Source organism: Ranitomeya imitator, chromosome 4 (assembly GCF_032444005.1).
Source record: "Ranitomeya imitator isolate aRanImi1 chromosome 4, aRanImi1.pri, whole genome shotgun sequence".
Taxonomy (NCBI): Eukaryota; Metazoa; Chordata; class Amphibia; order Anura; family Dendrobatidae; genus Ranitomeya; species Ranitomeya imitator.
Window position 1 is genome coordinate 40832596 of NC_091285.1, and position 23723 is coordinate 40856318.

General features: G+C 44.0%; 1 protein-coding gene across 6 annotated transcripts in view; it reads right to left on the minus strand.

Annotated features, from left to right (window-relative positions):
• The window catches only part of CDX1 (caudal type homeobox 1), a 76656-nt gene that overhangs the window by 47350 nt on the left and 5583 nt on the right, over window positions 1-23723 (minus strand). For 2 of the 6 annotated variants that reach the window (XM_069763584.1, XM_069763580.1), the window contains one exon: window positions 17642-17686. The exons of 2 other annotated variants lie outside the window; for them this stretch is intronic. In XM_069763584.1, the coding sequence (XP_069619685.1) occupies window positions 17642-17686 (45 nt within the window). The remainder of the gene's footprint in view (window positions 1-17641; window positions 17687-23723) is intronic. 2 more of the 6 variants (XM_069763581.1, XM_069763585.1) reach the window with 1 other exon arrangement.

Consider the following 23723-nt stretch of genomic DNA (forward strand, 5'->3'; position numbering starts at 1 on the left):
CTCGGGTTTTCCCGAGCACGCTTGGGTAATCTCCGAGTATTTGTAACTGCTCAGAGATTAAGTTTTCACCACCTCAACAGCATGATTTGCAGCTACTAGATTGCTTGAACACGTGGGGATTTCCTAGCAACCAGGCAACCCCCACATGTACTCAGGCTGGGTAGTAGCTGTAAATCATTCAGCTGTGGCGATGAAAACTAAATCTCCGAACACTAACAAATACTCGGAGATCACCCGAGCGCGCTCGGGAAAACCCGAGCAACGAGTATACTCGCTCATCATCACTAATAATCATCTAGAAAACTAAAAAAGTGAAAAAAAATTATCTTAAAAATTGTTCAAAAAATTGCCGCAACTTGAATATAGGGAATTTTATTTTATTATCTACGGTACATAAAATCACTACACATTCTAAATTTATAAGATGGTTGAAAAGGGTACATCCAAGTAGAATTAGTACGCAGAAGTCTCAAAAGGGTAACCAAAGACAGTGATGACAATCTTTCCGTTGCCTCTAGCTCAAAATCAATTGGTTCTGACAACTGGATATTTGTTCCGTTACTTACAACTATAGTTGTTCTTTTTACTTTCAAATTTGCCGCGGTCCTAAACGTATAATTACTTTTTGGACATAATGCAGGATGGATATTTTCAACAGTGGAAGCAATTGGGAGAATTAGTCCCTTCGGGGGTCCTAATGAATGGTATCAATCTCAGCTTGGGTAGGAGCAAGTCTTTTGTGTTTATGGCCAATTTTTTAAGGTGCATTTGCTCTGCGCGATTATCGTGAATGAGCGAATCCTAGGAACACCCGTTTATTCATGTGCATTCTAAACAGGGTGTCGTTCCCTTGATGAGAGAGCGATACACCCAAGAAAACATGGTTCGGTGCTCATCTGAAGCACATCTGCCTTGCACAAACAGGCTATTAAAGGGAACCTGTCACTAGGTTTGGCTAATAAGAGATACGGCCATCACCTTTCAGGGCTGATATATAGCATTCTATAATGCTGTATATCTGCCCCCAACCCAACCTGCAAGAGAAGAAAAATAACTTTCATTATATTCACCTACAGGGCGGTCCGGTCCGATAAGTGTCGCCCTGTTGAGGGCAGCGCAAAGTACTGCAGTGCACAGGTGTCGGGAAAGGTCAAAAAGCCCCAGCACATGCACACTGCAGTACTTTGCTCTGCCTTCTGCAAGGCAGGGAAGTACGCCTGCGCAGGACAACTGTGTCAAGGAGACTCTGTAGATGAAGAAGGGTCATGTCATCCACATGAAGCAACAAGAGGGATCGTAAGAAAATGGTAGGCGTCGGATCAAGACCAGCGATGTTTATTGGACCGGACCACCCCGCAGATGAGTATAATAAAAGTTATTTTTGTTCTCTTGCAGGTCGGGTTGGGGGCAAATATACAGCATTATAGGATGCTGTATATCAGCCCTGAAAGGTGATGGCTAGAGTTGAGCGACCTTGACCTTTTTAGAGTCGAGCCGGGTTTTGCGAAACCCGACTATGTCCAAAGTCGGGTCGAGTGAAATCGGCCGATTATGACGTAAAGTCGGGATCGACCGAAACACGAAACCCAATGCAAGTCAATGGGGCAGCATAGTCGGCAGTGAGTGGGGGCCAGGAAAACACCTAGAGTGGCCATTTTAATGTCAAAACCATCCATTCTTCTTAATGAAGCTTGTCAAGCGTAATTTACCTTATAATAATTGGAAGGCATTTGAAATTGGGGGTCATTTGGCTAAAGTTGTGGGGGGTAGGGCTGGTTCAAGTAATTAGTGGGCCCAGGAAATCTGGACCACGTCACGGCAGTGGAGCAGGGAGAGGTAAGTATTTCAACTTTGCAAGTGCTGTGAACCTGAGCAAGCAGGGGGGGCCCACTCGTTGGCATTGGCACTGGCACAGGGCCCCTCAAAGTACAGCGGTGTGTTTGCACGGCGGGGGCGCCTCCCACCGGCAGCAACACTTTTGCGTACTATGAGAGGCCCTGTGCCAGTGACGTCGCCAACTAGTATTCCTCCCCCACCTGATGAAGGAACCTGCACTTTCATCTGCACCTTCCTCTTTGTCCCCGTGTAAGGTGGTATGGTATGCGGGAAGAGCAACCTGACTTTCAGCAGGGTCACAATGTTGTTGTGTAGCGTGCACGGGGAATGTTGCGTTATGGGTCAATGTACCAGCAGACTCATCTATCACTGGCTGGGCAATGGGCACGATGAAGTGGAAACACAGATATAGGCCCAAAGAAGAAAGTGGGCTAAATGCAGTTCAAAATTGGTAACACAGGAATAACCAGGGGGCATTGCAGTGGAGGACAACTGGAATGAGAGGCTGACACAGAGAGTAGGGCCAAATCAGTAAGTAGTCGAAATGCAGTTCAAAATTGGCAACCGTAGTAAACAGGCGGCACAGCTTTGTTCAGTGGAGGAGAACAGCAAGGAGTGGCAGACACCGATAGTAGGCCCCAAACCAACTAGTACGCCAAATGCAGTTGTTCCATTTAACCACAATTTAATGAGAGCCTGAAGATAGAAGCTCAGGAAAGGCAACCTGGGGAACACCTTGGAGTGTAACACACCATCTCTCTCCACCCCATACCCATTTTGTATGGCCTAATGCAGTGTACTTTTCTACAACTACTAAACGAGAGTCGGAAGACCGAAGCAATGGCAAGGAAACCTGGGGAACACCTTAGAGTGTAACACACCCTCTCTCTACACCCCATACCCAATTTGAAGGCCTAATGCAGTGTAGTTTCCAAGAACTACTAAACGAGAGCCGGAAGATCGAAGCTCAGGAAAGGCAACCTGGGGAACACCTTGGAGTGTAACACACCCTCTCGCTACACCCCATACCCAATTTGAAGGCCTAATGCAGCGTAGTTTCCAACAACTACTAAACGAGAGCCGGAAGATCGAAGCTCAGGAAAGGCAACCTGGGGAACACCTTGGAGTGGAACACACCATCTCTCTACACCCCATACCCAATTTGAAGGCCTAATGCAGAGTAGTTTCCAAGAACTACTAAACGAGAGCCGGAAGATCGAAGCTCAGGAAAGGCAACCTGGGGAACACCTTGGAGTGTAACACAACGTCTCTCTACACGACGGAAGGGCTGATTCTTAGGAAGGAAGGCTGTTGGAAATAAGCATTGCGCGTCCGAGGGTGATTATATTCTTATTAGGTATATACTCACCCTCGGACGCGCCCTGCTTCTTTATTTGGAATGAATGTTTATTTGCAATGTGGTGTTGACTTTCTCTATTATTTTGGTAATTAATGATTTTATTATTTTCATTATTTTGCATCTTCTCGGCAATAATATAAAGAAGACGCGACAGGACAACACTCGGTGGATGCCATATGTGTGTTTTCAATTTAAAAAAACTTTCAGTTAACTACTTGCAGGAGAAAGTAATTGTAGCTGGTGGCCATTTTTAGTACTGTACCAGATTAGAGTTGTGTGTTTGTTTTTAATGTTAAAATGTCTGCATTTGATATCTCACCAGTATTTTCTTTTTTATAAGCAAAATACTTATTTTTATATTTTCTGATGTTGGTTCCAGGGGTACACGGCCAGCAGTGCCCTGGTCAGTGTAGTAGTAGTTGAAAGAATGGACCGCAGACAGGCATCGAAGGCCTAAAATAATAACACATGGCTGTAGGCAATTTTAAATTGGTTCCAGGGGTACACGGACAGCAGTGGTGTGGTCAGTGGAGGCCTAGTGGAAGGAGTGACCGCAGACAGGCATCGAAGGCCTAAAATAATAACACATGGCTGTAGGCAATTTTAAATTGGTTCCAGGGGTACACGGGCAGCAGTGACCTGGTCAGTGTAGTAGTAGTTGAAAGAATGGACCGCAGACAGGCATCGAAGGCCTAAAATAAAAAAATTGGGCTGGCTGTAGGCAATTTTAAATTGGTTCCAGGGGTACACGGGCAGCAGTGGTGTGGTCAGTGGAGGCCTAGTGGAAGGAGTGACCGCAGACAGGCATCGAAGGCCTAAAATAATAACACATGGCTGTAGGCAATTTTAAATTGGTTCCAGGGGTACACGGGCAGCAGTGACCTGGTCAGTGTAGTAGTAGTTGAAAAAATGGACCGCAGACAGGCATCGAATGCCTAAAATAATAACACATGGCTGTAGGCAATTTTAAATTGGTTACAGGGGTACACGGACAGCAGTGACCTGGTCAGTGTAGTAGTAGTTGAAAGAATGGACCGCAGACAGGCATCGAAGGCCTAAAATAAAAAAATTGGGCTGGCTGTAGGCAATTTTAAATTGGTTCCAGGGGTACACGGACAGCAGTGGTGTGGTCAGTGGAGGCCTAGTGGAAGGAGTGACCGCAGACAGGCATCGAAGGCCTAAAATAATAACACATGGCTGTAGGCAATTTTAAATTGGTTCCAGGGGTACACGGACAGCAGTGGTGTGGTCAGTGGAGGCCTAGTGGAAGGAGTGACCGCAGACAGGCATCGAAGGCCTAAAATAATAACACATGGCTGTAGGCAATTTTAAATTGGTTCCAGGGGTACACGGACAGCAGTGACCTGGTCAGTGTAGTAGTAGTTGAAAGAATGGACCGCAGACAGGCATCGAAGGCCTAAAATAAAAAAATTGGGCTGGCTGTAGGCAATTTTAAATTGGTTCCAGGGGTACACGGGCAGCAGTGGTGTGGTCAGTGGAGGCCTAGTGGAAGGAGTGACCGCAGACAGGCATCGAAGGCCTAAAATAATAACACATGGCTGTAGGCAATTTTAAATTGGTTCCAGGGGTACACGGACAGCAGTGGTGTGGTCAGTGGAGGCCTAGTGGAAGGAGTGACCGCAGACAGGCATCGAAGGCCTAAAATAATAACACATGGCTGTAGGCAATTTTAAATTGGTTCCAGGGGTACACGGACAGCAGTGACCTGGTCAGTGTAGTAGTAGTTGAAAGAATGGACCGCAGACAGGCATCGAAGGCCTAAAATGAAAAAATTGGGCTGGCTGTAGGCAATTTTAAATTGGTTCCAGGGGTACACGGACAGCAGTGGTGTGGTCAGTGGAGGCCTAGTGGAAGGAGTGACCGCAGACAGGCATCGAAGGCCTAAAATAATAACACATGGCTGTAGGCAATTTTAAATTGGTTCCAGGGGTACACGGACAGCAGTGGTGTGGTCAGTGGAGGCCTAGTGGAAGGAGTGACCGCAGACAGGCATCGAAGGCCTAAAATAATAACACATGGCTGTAGGCAATTTTAAATTGGTTCCAGGGGTACACGGACAGCAGTGACCTGGTCAGTGTAGTAGTAGTTGAAAGAATGGACCGCAGACAGGCATCGAAGGCCTAAAATAAAAAAATTGGGCTGGCTGTAGGCAATTTTAAATTGGTTCCAGGGGTACACGGGCAGCAGTGGTGTGGTCAGTGGAGGCCTAGTGGAAGGAGTGACCGCAGACAGGCATCGAAGGCCTAAAATAATAACACATGGCTGTAGGCAATTTTAAATTGGTTCCAGGGGTACACGGACAGCAGTGGTGTGGTCAGTGGAGGCCTAGTGGAAGGAGTGACCGCAGACAGGCATCGAAGGCCTAAAATAATAACACATGGCTGTAGGCAATTTTAAATTGGTTCCAGGGGTACACGGGCAGCAGTGACCTGGTCAGTGTAGTAGTAGTTGAAAAAATGGACCGCAGACAGGCATCGAATGCCTAAAATAATAACACATGGCTGTAGGCAATTTTAAATTGGTTCCAGGGGTACACGGGCAGCAGTGACCTGGTCAGTGTAGTAGTAGTTGAAAGAATGGACCGCAGACAGGCATCGAAGGCCTAAAATAAAAAAATTGGGCTGGCTGTAGGCAATTTTAAATTGGTTCCAGGGGTACACGGACAGCAGTGGTGTGGTCAGTGGAGGCCTAGTGGAAGGAGTGACCGCAGACAGGCATCGAAGGCCTAAAATAATAACACATGGCTGTAGGCAATTTTAAATTGGTTCCAGGGGTACACGGACAGCAGTGGTGTGGTCAGTGGAGGCCTAGTGGAAGGAGTGACCGCAGACAGGCATCGAAGGCCTAAAATAATAACACATGGCTGTAGGCAATTTTAAATTGGTTCCAGGGGTACACGGACAGCAGTGACCTGGTCAGTGTAGTAGTAGTTGAAAGAATGGACCGCAGACAGGCATCGAAGGCCTAAAATAAAAAAATTGGGCTGGCTGTAGGCAATTTTAAATTGGTTCCAGGGGTACACGGGCAGCAGTGGTGTGGTCAGTGGAGGCCTAGTGGAAGGAGTGACCGCAGACAGGCATCGAAGGCCTAAAATAATAACACATGGCTGTAGGCAATTTTAAATTGGTTCCAGGGGTACACGGACAGCAGTGGTGTGGTCAGTGGAGGCCTAGTGGAAGGAGTGACCGCAGACAGGCATCGAAGGCCTAAAATAATAACACATGGCTGTAGGCAATTTTAAATTGGTTCCAGGGGTACACGGGCAGCAGTGACCTGGTCAGTGTAGTAGTAGTTGAAAAAATGGACCGCAGACAGGCATCGAATGCCTAAAATAATAACACATGGCTGTAGGCAATTTTAAATTGGTTCCAGGGGTACACGGGCAGCAGTGACCTGGTCAGTGTAGTAGTAGTTGAAAGAATGGACCGCAGACAGGCATCGAAGGCCTAAAATAAAAAAATTGGGCTGGCTGTAGGCAATTTTAAATTGGTTCCAGGGGTACACGGACAGCAGTGGTGTGGTCAGTGGAGGCCTAGTGGAAGGAGTGACCGCAGACAGGCATCGAAGGCCTAAAATAATAACACATGGCTGTAGGCAATTTTAAATTGGTTCCAGGGGTACACGGACAGCAGTGGTGTGGTCAGTGGAGGCCTAGTGGAAGGAGTGACCGCAGACAGGCATCGAAGGCCTAAAATAATAACACATGGCTGTAGGCAATTTTAAATTGGTTCCAGGGGTACACGGACAGCAGTGGTGTGGTCAGTGGAGGCCTAGTGGAAGGAGTGACCGCAGACAGGCATCGAAGGCCTAAAATAATAACACATGGCTGTAGGCAATTTTAAATTGGTTCCAGGGGTACACGGGCAGCAGTGACCTGGTCAGTGTAGTAGTAGTTGAAAGAATGGACCGCAGACAGGCATCGAAGGCCTAAAATAAAAAAATTGGGCTGGCTGTAGGCAATTTTAAATTGGTTCCAGGGGTACACGGGCAGCAGTGGTGTGGTCAGTGGAGGCCTAGTGGAAGGAGTGACCGCAGACAGGCATCGAAGGCCTAAAATAATAACACATGGCTGTAGGCAATTTTAAATTGGTTCCAGGGGTACACGGGCAGCAGTGACCTGGTCAGTGTAGTAGTAGTTGAAAAAATGGACCGCAGACAGGCATCGAATGCCTAAAATAATAACACATGGCTGTAGGCAATTTTAAATTGGTTACAGGGGTACACGGACAGCAGTGACCTGGTCAGTGTAGTAGTAGTTGAAAGAATGGACCGCAGACAGGCATCGAAGGCCTAAAATAAAAAAATTGGGCTGGCTGTAGGCAATTTTAAATTGGTTCCAGGGGTACACGGACAGCAGTGGTGTGGTCAGTGGAGGCCTAGTGGAAGGAGTGACCGCAGACAGGCATCGAAGGCCTAAAATAATAACACATGGCTGTAGGCAATTTTAAATTGGTTCCAGGGGTACACGGACAGCAGTGACCTGGTCAGTGTAGTAGTAGTTGAAAGAATGGACCGCAGACAGGCATCGAAGGCCTAAAATAAAAAAATTGGGCTGGCTGTAGGCAATTTTAAATTGGTTCCAGGGGTACACGGGCAGCAGTGACCTGGTCAGTGTAGTAGTAGTTGAAAGAATGGACCGCAGACAGGCTTAGAAGGCCTAACATAACAAACTTGGGCTGGCTGTAGGCACTTTTAAATTGGTTCCAGGGGTACACGGGCAGCAGTGGTCTGGTCAGTGGAAGTCTAGTGGAAGGAGTGACCGCAGACAGGCTTCCAAGGCCTAACATAACAAACTTGGGCTGGCTGTAGGCACTTTTAAATTGGTTCCAGGGGTACACGGGCAGCAGTGGTCTGGTCAGTGGAAGTCTAGTGGAAGGAGTGACCGCAGACAGGCTTCCAAGGCCTAACATAACAAACTTGGGCTGGCTGTAGGCACTTTTAAATTGGTTCCAGGGGTACACGGGCAGCAGTGGTCTGGTCAGTGGAAGTCTAGTGGAAGGAGTGACCGCAGACAGGCTTCCAAGGCCTAACATAACAAACTTGGGCTGGCTGTAGGCACTTTTAAATTGGTTCCAGGGGTACACGGGCAGCAGTGGTCTGGTCAGTGGAAGTCTAGTGGAAGGAGTGACCGCAGACAGGCTTCCAAGGCCTAACATAACAAACTTGGGCTGGCTGTAGGCACTTTTAAATTGGTTCCAGGGGTACACGGGCAGCAGTGGTCTGGTCAGTGGAAGTCTAGTGGAAGGAGTGACCGCAGACAGGCTTCGAAGGCCTAACATAACAAAATTGGGCTGGCTGTAGGCACTTTAAATTGGTTCCAGGGGTACATGGGCAGCAGTGTATGGTCAGTGGAAGTCTAGTGGAAGGAGTGACGGCAGACAGTCTTCGAAGGCCTAACATAACAAAATTGGGCTGACTGTAGGCACTTTTAAATTGGTTCCAGGGTAACACGGCCAGCAGTGGCCTGGTCAGTGTAGTAGTTGTAGAAAGAAGGGACCGCAGACAGGCTTCGAAGGCCTAACATAACAAAAATGTCAAAACAATGGTATTGTCAGTGCCAGGCATTGAAGGATGTCAGCGGCTAGACTACACATTGGTGAAGCTGTGAGAGATAATTTTGCTAGTGGTAGAGCACTGTTTGAGCTGGGGGGGGGAACTGTCTTGTGGCCGGCGGTACAGGCACAGGGCCCCTCATATTACAACGGTGTGTCTGACGTTGGGTGCGCACCACCACCGCCAGAGACACTTTATTGTACTATGAGGGACCCAGTGGCAGTGCCGTCGACCAAAAGCGGCCACACCCACCTCTTCAGACAAACAGCACTCTCAAGGGTCCAAGCGCAAAGTGGCGATAGCACGGCCCCGTGTGGGGAGTTTGGCCATTTCGTGAGGTGGAAACATGTCGTATGCTGGACAATCAGGTGAAGAAAATTACGAGATTGGAAAAGTCATTCAGAATAGTCCACAGGCAAGACCTTTTCATAGGAAAGCTAGGTGTCAGCCGGGCAGGGTGGGGCAAAAGATTTTGAAATCCAGTTGTGGTTCATTTTAATGAAGGTTAGATCATCTACATTTTGGGTAGCCAGACGAGTCCTTTTTTCTGTTAGTATTGAACCTGCAGCACTGAATACTCTTTCTGATAGGACACTAGCTGCCGGGCAAGCAAGCTCCTGCAATGCATATTCTGCCAATTCTGGCCAGGTGTCTAATTTGGATGCCCAGTAATCAAATGGGAATGACGGTTGAGGGAGAACGTCGATAAGGGATGAAAAATAGTTTGTAACCATACTGGACAAATGTTGTCTCCTGTCACTTTGAATTGATGCTGCAGTACCTGTCCTGTCTGCGGTCATAGAAAAATCACTCCACAACCTGGTCAGAAAACCCCTCTGTCCAACGCCACTTCTGATTTCTGCCCCTCTAACACCTCTGGTCTGCTGGCCCCTGGAGCTCGTGTGAGAACGATCACGGGCGCTGTGTGCAGGGAATGCCAGAAGCAAACGGTCAACAAGAGTTGATTGTTTTGTTGCTAATATTAGTTCCAAGTTCTCATGTGGCATAATATTTTGCAATTTGCCTTTATAGCGAGGATCAAGGAGGCAGGCCAACCAGTAATCGTCATCGTTCATCATTTTTGTAATGCGTGTGTCCCTTTTGAGGATACGCAAGGCATAATCCGCCATGTGGGCCAAAGTTCCCGTTGTCAAATCTGCGGTTGTGCTTGGTTGAGGGGCAGTTGCAGGCAAATCTACGTCACTTGTGTCCCTCAAAAAACCAGAACCCGGCCTTGCCACGCCACCAATTTCCCGTGCCCCCGGGAAAGCTTCCTCATTAAAAATATACTCATCCCCATCATCCTCCTCATCCTCCACCTCCTCTTCGCCCGGTACCTCGTCATGTACACTGCCCTGACCAGACAATCGCTGACTGTCATCAAGGCTTTCCTCTTCCTCTGGTGCAGACGCCTGATCCTTTATGTGCGTCAAACTTTGCATCAGCAGACGCATTAGGGGGATGCTCATGCTTATTATGGCGTTGTCTGCACTAACCAGCCGTGTGCATTCCTCAAAACACTGAAGGACTTGACACATGTCTTGAATCTTCGACCACTGCACACCTGACAACTCCATGTCTGCCATCCTACTGCCTGCCCGTGTATGTGTATCCTCCCACAAAAACATAACAGCCCGCCTCTGTTCGCACAGTCTCTGAAGCATGTGCAGTGTTGAGTTCCACCTTGTTGCAACGTCTATGATTAGGCGATGCTGGGGAAGGTTCAAAGAACGCTGATAGGTCTGCATACGGCTGGAGTGTACAGGCGAACGGCGGATATGTGCGCAAAGTCCACGCACTTTGAGGAGCAGGTCGGATAACCCCGGATAACTTTTCAGGAAGCACTGCACCACCAGGTTTAAGGTGTGAGCCAGGCAAGGAATGTGTTTCAGTTGGGAAAGGGAGATGGCAGCCATGAAATTCCTTCCGTTATCACTCACTACCTTGCCTGCCTCAAGATCTACAGTGCCCAGCCACGACTGCGTTTCTTGCTGCAAGAACTCGGACAGAACTTCCGCGGTGTGTCTATTGTCGCCCAAACACTTCATAGCCAATACAGCCTGCTGACGTATGCCAGTAGCTGCCCCATAATGGGAGACCTGGTGTGCAACAGTGGCAGGTGCGGATGGAGTGTTTGTGCGACTGCGGTCTGTGGACGAGCTCTTGCTTCTGCAGGAGGACGAGGAGGAGGAGGAGGAGGGGGTGCGAACGGCTACAGACAACTGTTTACTAGACCGTGGGCTAGGCAGAACTGTCCCAAACTTGCTGTCCCCTGTGGACCCTGAATCCACCACATTTACCCAGTGTGCCGTGATGGACACGTAACGTCCCTGGCCATGCCTACTGGTCCATGCATCTGTTGTCAGGTGCACCTTTGTGCTCACAGATTGCCTGAGTGCATGGACGATGCGCTCTTTAACATGCTGGTGGAGGGCTGGGATGGCTTTTCTGGAAAAAAAGTGTCGACTGGGTAGCTCGTAGCGTGGTACAGCGTAGTCCATCAGGTCTTTGAAAGCTTCGCTTTCAACTAACCGGTAGGGCATCATCTCTAACGAGATTAGTCTAGCTATGTGGGCGTTCAAACCCTGTGTACGCGGATGCGAGGCTAAGTATTTCCTTTTTCTAACCATAGTCTCATGTAGGGTGAGCTGGACTGGAGAGCTGGAGATCGTGGAACTAGCGGGGGTGCCGGTGGACATGGCAGACTGAGAGACGGTGGGAGATGGTATTGTTGCCGCCGGTGCCCTAGATGCAGTGTTTCCTACTACGAAACTGGTGATTCCCTGACCCTGACTGCTTTGGCCTGGCAAAGATACCTGCACAGATACAGCAGGTGGTGCGCTAAATGGTGGTCCTACACTGCCGGAAGGGATGTTGCGTTGATGACTAGCTTCATTGGCCGAGGGTGCAACAACCTTAAGGGACGTTTGGTAGTTAGTCCAAGCTTTCAAATGCATGGTGGTTAAATGTCTATGCATGCAACTAGTATTGAGACTTTTCAGATTCTGACCTCTGCTTAAGGAAGTAGAACATTTTTGACAGATGACTTTGCGCTGATCAATTGGATGTTGTTTAAAAAAATGCCAGACTGCACTCTTTCTAGCATCGGATACCTTTTCAGGCATTGCAGACTGAGCTTTAACCGGATGGCCACGCTGTCCTCCACCAGGTTTTGGCTTTGCCACGCGTTTTGGGCAAGATACGGGCCCGGCAGATGGAACCTGTGGCGATGTTGATGCCTGCTGCGGCCCCTCCTCCTCCTCTGCTTCAGAACTGCTGCCGCCTGCACCCTGTTCCCCCAATGGCTGCCAATCGGGGTCAAGAACTGGGTCATCTAATAACTCTTCTTGTACCTCCTGCGCAACTTCGTCTGTGTCACCGTGTCGTTCGGTGGTATAGCGTTCGTGATGGGGCAACATAGTCTCATCAGGGTCTGATTCTTGATCAGCACCCTGCGAGGGCAATGTTGTGGTCTGAGTCAAAGGACCAGCATAGTAGTCTGGCTGTGGCTGTGCGTCAGTGCACTCCATGTCAGATTCAATTTGTAATGGGCATGGACTGTTAACTGCTTCACTTTCTAAGCCAGGGACGGTATGTGTAAAGAGCTCCATGGAGTAACCCGTTGTGTCGCCTGCTGCATTCTTCTCTGTTGTTGTTTTTGCTGAAGAGGACAAGGAAGTGACTTGTCCCTGACCGTGAACATCCACTAACGACGCGCTGCTTTTACTTTTACCAGTTTCACGAGATGAGGCAAAAGAGCTAGAGGCTGAGTCAGCAAGATAAGCCAAAACTTGCTCTTGCTGCTCCGGCTTTAAAAGCGGTTTTCCTAATCCCAGAAAAGGGAGCGTTCGAGGCCTTGTGTAGCCGGACGACGAACCTGGCTCCACAGCTCCAGACTTAGGTGCAATATTTTTTCCCCCACGACCACCTGATGCTCCACCACTACCACTACCCTCATTACCAGCTGACAATGAACGCCCCCGGCCACGACCTCTTCCACTAGACTTCCTCATTGTTTTAAAAACGTAACCAAACTAACGTTATTTGTTGCAGTCACACAACTTACACGGTGAGCTATAACTTCAGTATGATTTAGCTACCCCTTTACAGGTTGGTGAGACCACAGCGAAAATCAGGCCCAATGTTACACACTCTTTTTTTGGTGGCTGCAAATTAGAGAGATGCCCCACACGCAGGACTGTCACTGAAGCACAAATGTTAATATTAATGTCACACTATTATTTTTTTTTTATTTTTATTTTTTTCAGGAACACTTTAGAAACCCCCCAAAAAAAAAAAAATAGATTTTTGCAGGGAGAATTTAGAAAACAAATGTAACAAACTATATGCTTTCTATGGGCCACTGAGTGAGAGATGACGCACACAGGAATCAGGAGTGGCACACAAGCCCAGAGGCCAATATTTTTCTACCAATGATTGATGGAGTTATTTTCTCTGGTAGATTTTGGAACCCAAATCAAGGAAAAAAAATGTAGGCTTTCTATGGACCACAATTGGAGAGAGAGAGAGAGAGAGATGGCACACCCAGGAGTCAAGACTGGCACACAAGCAGAAAGGCCAATATTAATCTCCCACTGTTTTTTTTTTGTTTTTGTTTTTTTTTTTTTTTTTCAGGGAGACTTTAGAAAAAAAAATAATAAAAAAAATATGATTTTATCAGGAAGAATTTAGAAACCAAATAAAATAAAATGATTTTTTCAGGGAGAATTTATAAAACAAATAAAAACAAAAATAGGCGTTCTATGGCCCACTGACTGAGAGATGACGCACACAGGAGTCAGGAGTGGCACACAAACCCAGAGGCCAATATTTTTCTACCAATGATTGATGTAGTTATTTTCTCTGGTAGATTTTAGAACCCAAATCAAGGAAAAAAAATATAGGCTTTCTATGGACCACAATTGGAGAGAGAGAGAGAGAGAGAGAGAGAGAGAGAGAGAGAGAGAGAGATGGCACACCCAGGAGTCAAGACTGGCACACAAGCAGAAAGGCCAATATTAATCTCCCACTGTTTTTTTTGGTTGTTTTTTTTTTTTTTTTTTTTCAGGGAGACTTTAGAAAAAAAAATAATAAAAAAAATATGATTTTATCAGGAAGAATTTAGAAACCAAATAAAATAAAATGATTTTTTCAGGGAGAATTTATAAAACAAATAAAACCAAAAATAGGCGTTCTATGGCCCACTGACTGAGAGATGACGCACCCAGGAGTCAAGACTGGCACACAAGCAGAAAGGCCAATATTAATCTCCCACTGTTTTTTTTTTTTTTTTTCAGGGAGACTTTAGAAAAAAAAATAATAAAAAAAATATGATTTTATCAGGAAGAATTTTGAAACCAAATAAAATAAAATGATTTTTTCAGGGAGAATTTAGAAAACAAATAAAACCAAAAATAGGCGTTCTATGGCCCACTGACTGAGAGATGACGCACACAGGAGTCAGGAGTGGCACACAAACCCAGAGGCCAATATTTTTCTACCAATGATTGATGTAGTTATTTTCTCTGGTAGATTTTAGAACCCAAATCAAGGAAAAAAAATATAGGCTTTCTATGGACCACAATTGGAGAGAGAGAGAGAGAGAGAGAGAGAGAGATGGCACACCCAGGAGTCAAGACTGGCACACAAGCAGAAAGGCCAATATTAATCTCCCACTGTTTTTTTGGTTGTTTTTTTTTTTTTTTTTTCAGGGAGACTTTAGAAATAAAAATAATAAAAAAAATATGATTTTATCAGGAAGAATTTAGAAACCAAATAAAATAAAATGATTTTTTCAGGGAGAATTTAGAAAACAAATAAAACCAAAAATATGCGTTCTATGGCCCACTGACTGAGAGAGAGAGAGAGATGGAACGCTTAGTACTGGCACACAAGCCCAAAGGGCAATATTAATCTCCCTTTTTTTTTCCAGGGAGAATTTCTGAAACCCAAAAAAAAAATAAAATAGGCTTTCTATGGCCCACTATTTGTGAGAGAGATGGGACGCTCAGGACTGGCACAGATGGCACGCTCAGGACTGGCACAGAAGCCCAGAGGCCAATATTAATCTCCCTTTTTTTCTGGGAGAATTTATAAAACCAAAAAAATATTTAAATAGGCTTTCTATGGCCCACTATTTGTGAGAGAGATGGCACGCTCAGGACTGGCACAGATGGCACGCTCACAACTGGCACACAAGCCCAGAGGCCAATATTAATCTCCCTTTTTTCAGGGAGAATTTCTAAAACCCAAAAAAAAAATAAAATAGGCTTTCTATGGCCCACTATTTGTGAGAGAGATGGGACGCTCAGGACTGGCACAGATGGCACGCTCAGGACTGGCACAGAAGCCCAGAGGCCAATATTAATCTCCCTTTTTTTCTGGGAGAATTTATAAAACCAAAAAAATATTTAAATAGGCTTTCTATGGCCCACTATTTGTGAGAGAGATGGCACGCTCAGGACTGGCACAGATGGCACGCTCACAACTGGCACACAAGCCCAGAGGCCAATATTAATCTCCCTTTTTTCAGGGAAAATTGATAAAACAAAAAAAAAAATTAAATAGGCTTTCTATGGCCCACTATTTGTGAGAGAGAGGGCACGCTCAGGGCTGGCTGGCACAGATGGCACGCTCAGGACTGGCACACAAGCCCAGAGGCCAATATTAATCTCCCTTTTTTTCTGGGAGAATTTATAAAACCAAAAAAATATTTAAATAGGCTTTCTATGGCCCACTATTTGTGAGAGAGATGGCACGCTCAGGACTGGCACAGATGGCACGCTCACAACTGGCACACAAGCCCAGAGGCCAATATTAATCTCCCTTTTTTCAGGGAAAATTTATAAAACAAAAAAAAAAATTAAATAGGCTTTCTATGGCCCACTATTTGTGAGAGAGATGGCACGCTCAGGGCTGGCACAGATGGCACGCTCAGGACTGGCACACAAGCCCAGAGGCCAATATTAATCTCCCTTTTTTTCAGGGAGAATTTATAAAACCAAAAAAAAAAATAAATAGGCTTTCTATGGCCCACTATTTGTGAGAGAGATGGCACACTCAGGACTGGCACACAAGCCCAAAGGCCAATATTAATCTCCCACTGTATTTTTATCAGGGAGAATTTATACACCCCACAAAAAAAAATACAGAAAAATGAAAAGGCTTTCTATGGCCCACTATGTGAGAGAGATGGCACACACAGGGATGGCACTCTAGCAGAAATGCCAAATTGCCAATCTTAATCTCCCACCAAAAAAAAAAAAAAAAAAAAAACAGGGAATGTCCTACAATTACTATCTCCCTGCCTGCAGTAATCTCAGCCAGGTATGGCAGGCAGCTACTATCTCCCTGCCTGCAGTAATCTCAGCCAGGTATGGCAGGCAGCAATAAGGAGTGGACTGATGCACAAATGAAATAAAAAGTGTGGACAAACAAAAAAGATAGCTGTGCAGAAAGGAAGGAACAAGAGGATTTGTGCTTTGAAAAAAGCAGTTGGTTTGCACAGCGGCGTACACACAGCAATGCAGCTATCAGGGAGCCTTCTAGGGCAGCCCAATGAGCTACAGCGCTGAGGGGAAAAAAAAAAAAAAAAAAACTTCCACTGTCCCTGCACACCGAGGGTGGTGTTGGACAGTGCAAATCGCTGCAGCACAAGCGGTTTTGTGGTTAATGGACCCTGCCTAACGCTATCCCTGCTTCTGACAAAGCGGCAGCAACCTCTCCCTAAGCTCAGATCAGCAGCAGTAAGATGGCGGTCGGCGGGAACGCCTCTTTATAGCCCCTGTGACGTCGCAGACAGCAAGCCAATCACTGCAATGCCCTTCTCTAAGATGGTGGGGACCAGGACCTATGTCATCACGCTGCCCACACTCTGCGTTTACCTTCATTGGCTGAGAAATGGCGCTTTTCGCGTCATTGAAACGCGACTTTGGCGCGAAAGTCGCGTACCGCATGGCCGACCCCGCACAGGGGTCGGATCGGGTTTCATGAAACCCCGACTTAGCCAAAAGTCGGCGACTTTTGAAAATGTTCGACCCGTTTCGCTCAACCCTAGTGATGGCCTTAAGTCTTATCGGCCAAAGCTGGTGACAGGTTCCCTTTAAGAAAACACAAATAGGCAACCAAGTAGCTGATCGGCAGTCGTCTAAATGGTCCCATAAAAAAACTTACATTTCTTACAATATTATTCATTTGCAGTTCAAATGTTACCCTATAATCTAAATGGATATTTAAAGACCCTTAAAAGAGTAAACATTGTTTACAGTCAAGCTGTTGGCTATAAAGATTAAATAAATTACTATTTTTTCGTGGAATCTATGGGGAAAGCCAGAGGCGAGCAAGGGTCAGACAGATGGGATTTTTACCCATGTGTTGCCTGATGATAAAACTATTCCTAATGAAATTATTTGAGCCGATAGACACCTGAATGTCCAATAGTTGCCAGCAGACTCGGCAGTCTTATCACGTGTATGTCCAGCTTTATGCTGACCTTACATATTGAAATATCACATTGATACTCTGGATGTAAAAGGTATTAAATGTCCATACGTGGCATTTTTATTTATTTTTTAATTTTCTAATATTTTTTGTAGTCAATTTATGTTTGGGGTTTTTTTAGTTACGAAAAACTGAACTGTTAAAAAAAAAGTAAAAGCTGTTTCTAATCTTTTTTGACACTACAAAGCTAATGTTAACAACCTACAAGAGACAATAGGTCTATTGAAACAACAGGGTTAAAAAAAAACTACTGCCTTCTATCAAATACTACCCAGGCAGCCTTTGAACTGTAATTTGCAAAACATGCTTATTTGGTTTTTCATGGGGACTTGCTTCCACTTTCTAAGGAAAAATAAAAAATACGAGTCCTACCTTGTCCGTGCTCCTCACCTTTTCCTGGGATCAATACAAGATTTTCTATGAGACAATAGAAATTATATGTAATCACACAATTTTTGGTCCTGACAGCTAGGAATATGGAATTCTAATAATTACTATAAATGCAAAACCAAGTAAAAAAAAAATAAATCAGAAAGGTGATATACGTACAGTAAAACAGTCCAGTGACAATTTGTGCATGTGGATTAGTCGTACATAGTGATAATAGTGGTATTAGACACTCATAGTACACATGTTCACTTACATTAAAACGAAGGGTCCTTTTACATGAACCGAATGGCGGAACCAAATAACTGCCGATCAGTATTTATTTAACAGCCTATCTACACAGGCAAACCGCGTTAAAGCTATCGGTAGTAGACCGTTCAGTTTGCATAGGCTGTCGTTGTTCTCGGCAGCGAGTTTCCTATTTACACAGCATGATGTGCTACCAACAATGATAATTTTTAGGCTAGCTTAAAAATAATTTGCTCCTTCATTGAGTTATCAGCAGCACTGGAAGATTCTCGTGAAACAAGTGTTCCTAGGAACGTTTGCTCATGGTAATGTTTCAGTTTAAACGCAGCTTGAAGAGGTTGTCCACCCTTAGGATAGGTCAATGTCTGATCGTTGGGGGTACTAGACTCAACGCCCCCAGCGATCAGCTGTTCTCGCTGTTGGCTGTGGCTACTGTCAGTGGATGGAGCAGCTCCATAACTGAGCGCTTCCAAGAAGATTCAAGAAGTCTATGTACTTTAGTAAAACATAAACTTATGACAGTGGCATCCAAATTAGCAACCGCAGAGTGAATTTTGGTGACAGCCTTTTAGGGTCCCCTTTACATGGACAGACTGCCTGCAATGAATAGTCATGATATAGAAAGTCAATTGGTGCTCTATAACTTTAATTTTCATGTGACAATGATCATAAGGGGTTTGTTGAACAGTCCTTCATATGATCATCTGTACCAGCTGACTTTGTGTGGTCACCAGCACATTCCTTATTTATTTCAGGGAGAGTGATCTCTACAAATGAGAAGGTTTGATATGATCAAAGACAAACAAGTATTTTCTTGTTCTTAGATTGCAGGTCAGGCTTAATCTGAGAAATGATCGTTCCTACAGGTGATCATCCCTTCGTATGAAAGGGCCTTTAGGTTCAAGTCAGATGGTATCTTAATTTCTAAAAGAAAAAGGGCAATAGTGATGAGGACTATAGGCTGACCATGTATATTAGATGGCTGTCAGCCGAACACATCTTCAGACGATCATTCGACCAACAGCCACCTCAGCTGACACTCCCATATACAGAAGTGAACGCTTGGCGAGCGCTCATGTATTCTCTATGAGAAAGATACTGACTGACACGTCGGCTGGTGGGTTATCTCAGGGAGAACAATGCGATTGACAGTCTGAAATCGGATATAGGCGATCGACATCTCCCCTGAACATCAGTCAGCCAGTGCCTGTCATACAAATTTGACTGTTGGCCAAACTTATCGATATAGGTGGCCCACCACACACATTAGATTAACAAGTAAGTCGAACTTGCTAATTTTGGTGTATGGTGTAACTGATATCCATGGGATCCTTCCAAATCTCTCAAAAAAGTTTATTTTGAGGGAGAGAAGAATTGAGCAATTATACCGAGCAAAGTGCTTATACCATACATATGGGGGAATCAGGAGAGATGGCTGTCCACCAAACTAATGTTCAGCTGTACGACCATCTTTAAATAGTGCCTCCTTTATCTTAATATAACCAGTAAATGAATAATATACTATGATGTGGTCATACACAGATGAATGTTGGGAAAAGCTACTGATTTCCTGAGGACCAGTCAACATTTACACACAAGCCATGTGTATTCATCAAAAGAAATATTGAACATGTTGGATTTCAATTAAATTAATAAGGGGTATCGTTTCTCCTTATGGAGAGTGACATACCATCTCTGGCTTGTCAAGGTAAGGAGGCTTATTCACCGTGCAATGCTCCTCTTGGAAATATAATATGCAAATTGCCTCTTCTGAGAAAAAAGAGGACTTAGCTCTATAGCACCACCTGTTGGAAGTAGCGATCCTACAAGTCACAATCAACTGGTATGTCACTCTCCATAAGGAGAAACGATACCCCTTAGACCCCAGTCCGGAGCCTATCACCTAGCCAAATTAGTTCTCATGCTTCCCACTGACGAGGGCCAACAGCCCGAAACACCGTGTCTGCGAATTGAGATACTGATTTGGCTTTTATCCTAAGTCATATTGCACGACTCGTTAAAGGGTTGATTGTGACTTGTAGGATCGCTACTTCCAACAGGTGGCGCTATAGAGTTAAGTCCTCTTTTTCTCAGAAGAGGCAATTTGCAAATTAAATTAATAACAGAAGAATATCTTTTTAAAATTATGTTTCCTTCCTTGCTTTTCCTCTAGACTCGAAAACAAGCTCAAGATAGGTGACGCAAACTGTCCAGCTTTGGAGGAGAAAAAAAATGTAGGAAAAGGAAAGAAGGACCTATCAGCACTCATGGTCAAATTATTGTCTTGGTACCATCAAACAACAGCTAGAATGTTGTAATCATGACATTCTAGCATGGAGACCAATACCATTATAAGAATGCAGGCACTAAAACTATGACTTTTAAATTAGGGAAACAATTAGGATTGGAGCAAAATTGTGTAAATCGTATAGAAAAAATCTACAAAAAATGTGAAATTATTAGTAGTAAACATGCAAGACCCTATACATTACAAGTAATTAGAGACTTTAAAATCTTCAGATTAGCAATGATATTGACAGATCACAAATCAATCAAGTCTGGTTTTTATGCTTATATGGATTGATGCTATCCAGAACTTTCAAAATCAGTATTGATTAATTGCATTAGTGAAACGCGTTCACTGATTGGCGGCTCACGGAACCACGCAAATCTATACTACCAATCTACAGGCACCCTAAATTTTATGTATGTCATTCAATAGACCATTAAATAATACGTAATCAAAGGAATATCGAGGTCCCCATAGACTTTTATAGGTGTCATATTATGGATCCTGCATAGTGATGGGAAGAGCGGTGGAAGGTCGGATTCTGGTACCTGACCCAAACTCTTTAGAATTTTCGGTCCAGGTACCAAAACAGCACCCGAACTTCCACCAGAACCCGAATTCTCTCTCTTTCCTCCGCTCCACCACAGACTTACCCCAAACACTCCACTGGACTTCAGCAGAAAGTCCATGTTCGGCATTCAGGCCCGAACAGTGACTGTTCAGTAGGAACGCCGAACATTTTTTTTCGGGTTCTCCCATTTCTAATCCTGAGCATATTCATGAACCCAAGTAACATATTCCAACAGAATAATAAAAAAAAATAACAAAATGAAAGTTATAATAGTAGTAATATAAGAAATATAATAACAATTTTTTGAAATTTAAAATTAATTTCAGTAGTATTGTATTTTATATATTATAGCGAAATTGGGAATTTTTGAAATTTTACTATTTATCGTCCTATACTGTATAATATCTATTATATCCTTTTATCTTTCTCATCGTACATCACCGCCATTCCGCTATGAAAATCACATCAACGTATTGACATTTTCCGCAATATCATTACCCATTGTTTCTTACAATACAGTAAGAAGCTGTAAAGTGTCAGCGCCGCGCTTTAAACTTTACAAGCATGATTTATGATTGGCATTTAATGATCAATGACAAATAAATGGTGTAAAGTATATAACTTACAAGTGCCGTTAAAAAAGGTACAGCCGTATAAAAATCGCCCGGTTGCAGTGCAAATAACTTTGTGCAGAACATGAAAACTTTAATTCTCATTTCATTACCATCATTGACAAAATTACTAAAAATCTTGGCTAATAAGTTTCTAGATTATTTAAAAAAAAAATGAATATACATATTATAATATTCATAACTTTAAAAAAAACAACAATATTTCCATACAAATTACTTTACGGTATATTTTAATAACTGCTACTAATTAGTAGTAGTAATATGCTAATCGCCACAATTTATTGACATTTCCTAGTGAATAAGTTATTATTAATAATGGAAAAAAATAATAAAATTAAAAATCATAGTGATACTAATGATTAGCAATTTTTTTTTAAAGTTTTTTTCTTTTACCAAACTACTTAAATGACCTTTTTGTTTCCTATTTTATCTGATGCTATCGAGAATGGACAATTTGGAATTAATTAAATTTTATATCTGGTCAAACAACTTATCAGTAACTTTTCAACATTATTACATGCACATAATATATAACGTATATATAATATATATGTATGTAATATATATATATATATATATATATATATATACACACTATATATACATATGTGTAAGTATGAAAGTAAATCTAAGAAAAAATAATGAAAAATATATTTGCATTAAAGCATAACAAAAAAAACCTATATTTATATTTATGTGAAATTGGGTAGGAGTATAGTGTAATATATATATATATATATATATATATACACGCATGTAATATATTATATGTATTGTACATGTAAAATAAAATCTAGGAATATATAATATATATTAAACTCACATTATATGTATATATTAAATCGTAATGTGATTACATGTGTATTGCTAAGGCCTGGATGCATAAATTAAGATAGATATATCTAATCAATGGTCTGTGTTTATCTCTTGATCTCACCATATTGTGAGGAAGGTATTTAATATCACTAATAACTAAAATCGCTATAATACAGAAAAACGTCACAGTAATATTGCAGACTAAGCTGTAAGGCCCCGGAGAGGGACAGAATCGCACACAGAATAGGGCAATACCATCTAGAAAAGGATAAGTATAATCGATGGTAGCGTTCATCTGCGGTGTTGTGTGCAGGCAGAATACCTAAACCGCTGCTGCCGCCTCGTGGTTAGAGGGAAGGGTTCTTCCAGATCTATAATGGCAAAAACGGGAACTGGCACATTCAGGAGGGCTGCGCTGTTGGAAATGAGAGCCTTGGGATTACAAATCAAATTCTATTAATCCTAATGTGTTTCTGCTTTGATTGTATACCCTGAGAAAGTCACTGATCCGACTCAGAAATGCGTTGGTATTTATAAAAAACCCCACAGATTTGGAATCCCAAGGCTCGCATTCCCACAGTGCAGCCCGCCTACTCATGACAGTTTCCATTTTTGCCCTTATACTGTAAGGTAAGTAGCGTGGGTGTGGAAGAGCAGAGGGGGCGCTCTGAGGGGCCCACCCGAAGCTACCCAACTGTATCGGCCTGCGCAGTGCACCCACACAGTTGCACTCTGCGGCAGAGCAGGAAGACTCAATCTCTCTGCACTGCCACCCGGCCGCCATGGGGCCCTTGAGCAGGAAGGTGATTCATTGCAAGTTCAACGGTATTGACTGGATGCCGATACAGTTGAAAGAAATGATGAGACAGGGAGCGACATGCTCCTTCTCCCATGATTTCCCCTCTGTGTCTGACGTCAATGACACAGACACTGGCAGCGGGTGCAATGATGTCAGTACATGGCGCCTGCTGTGCTGAGATGTAGTGGCGCTCGGAACAGCCGGGAAATGAGGAGGAGAAGCGAGTAGTGTATTTTTTAATGGGGAATGCATTATACTATATAGAGGCCTAAGGGGAGTGCATTATACTATATGGAGGCCTATGGAGAGTGCATTACACTATATGGAGGATTATGAGGAGCATATTATACTATATGGAGGCCTATGGAAAGTGCATTATACTATATAGAGGCCTATTGGGAGTGCACTATACCATATGGAGGACTATGAGGAGTGCATCATACTATATAGAGGTCTGTAAGGAATGCAGTATACTATATGGAGGACTATGAGATGTATTATACTATATGAAGGTGATATAGGGAGCCATCAGACAGTGTAGGGGCCATCATACAGCATGGGGATTAGAGAGAGTGGGTCATCTTACAGTGTGGGAGCTAATGTAGGGTCTTTATACAGTATGGGGGCCATGATACAGTGTTGGAGCCACCAAACAGTTTTGGGCTACTAAGGGGTCAGTATACTGTGTGGGGGCATTATACTGCATAGAG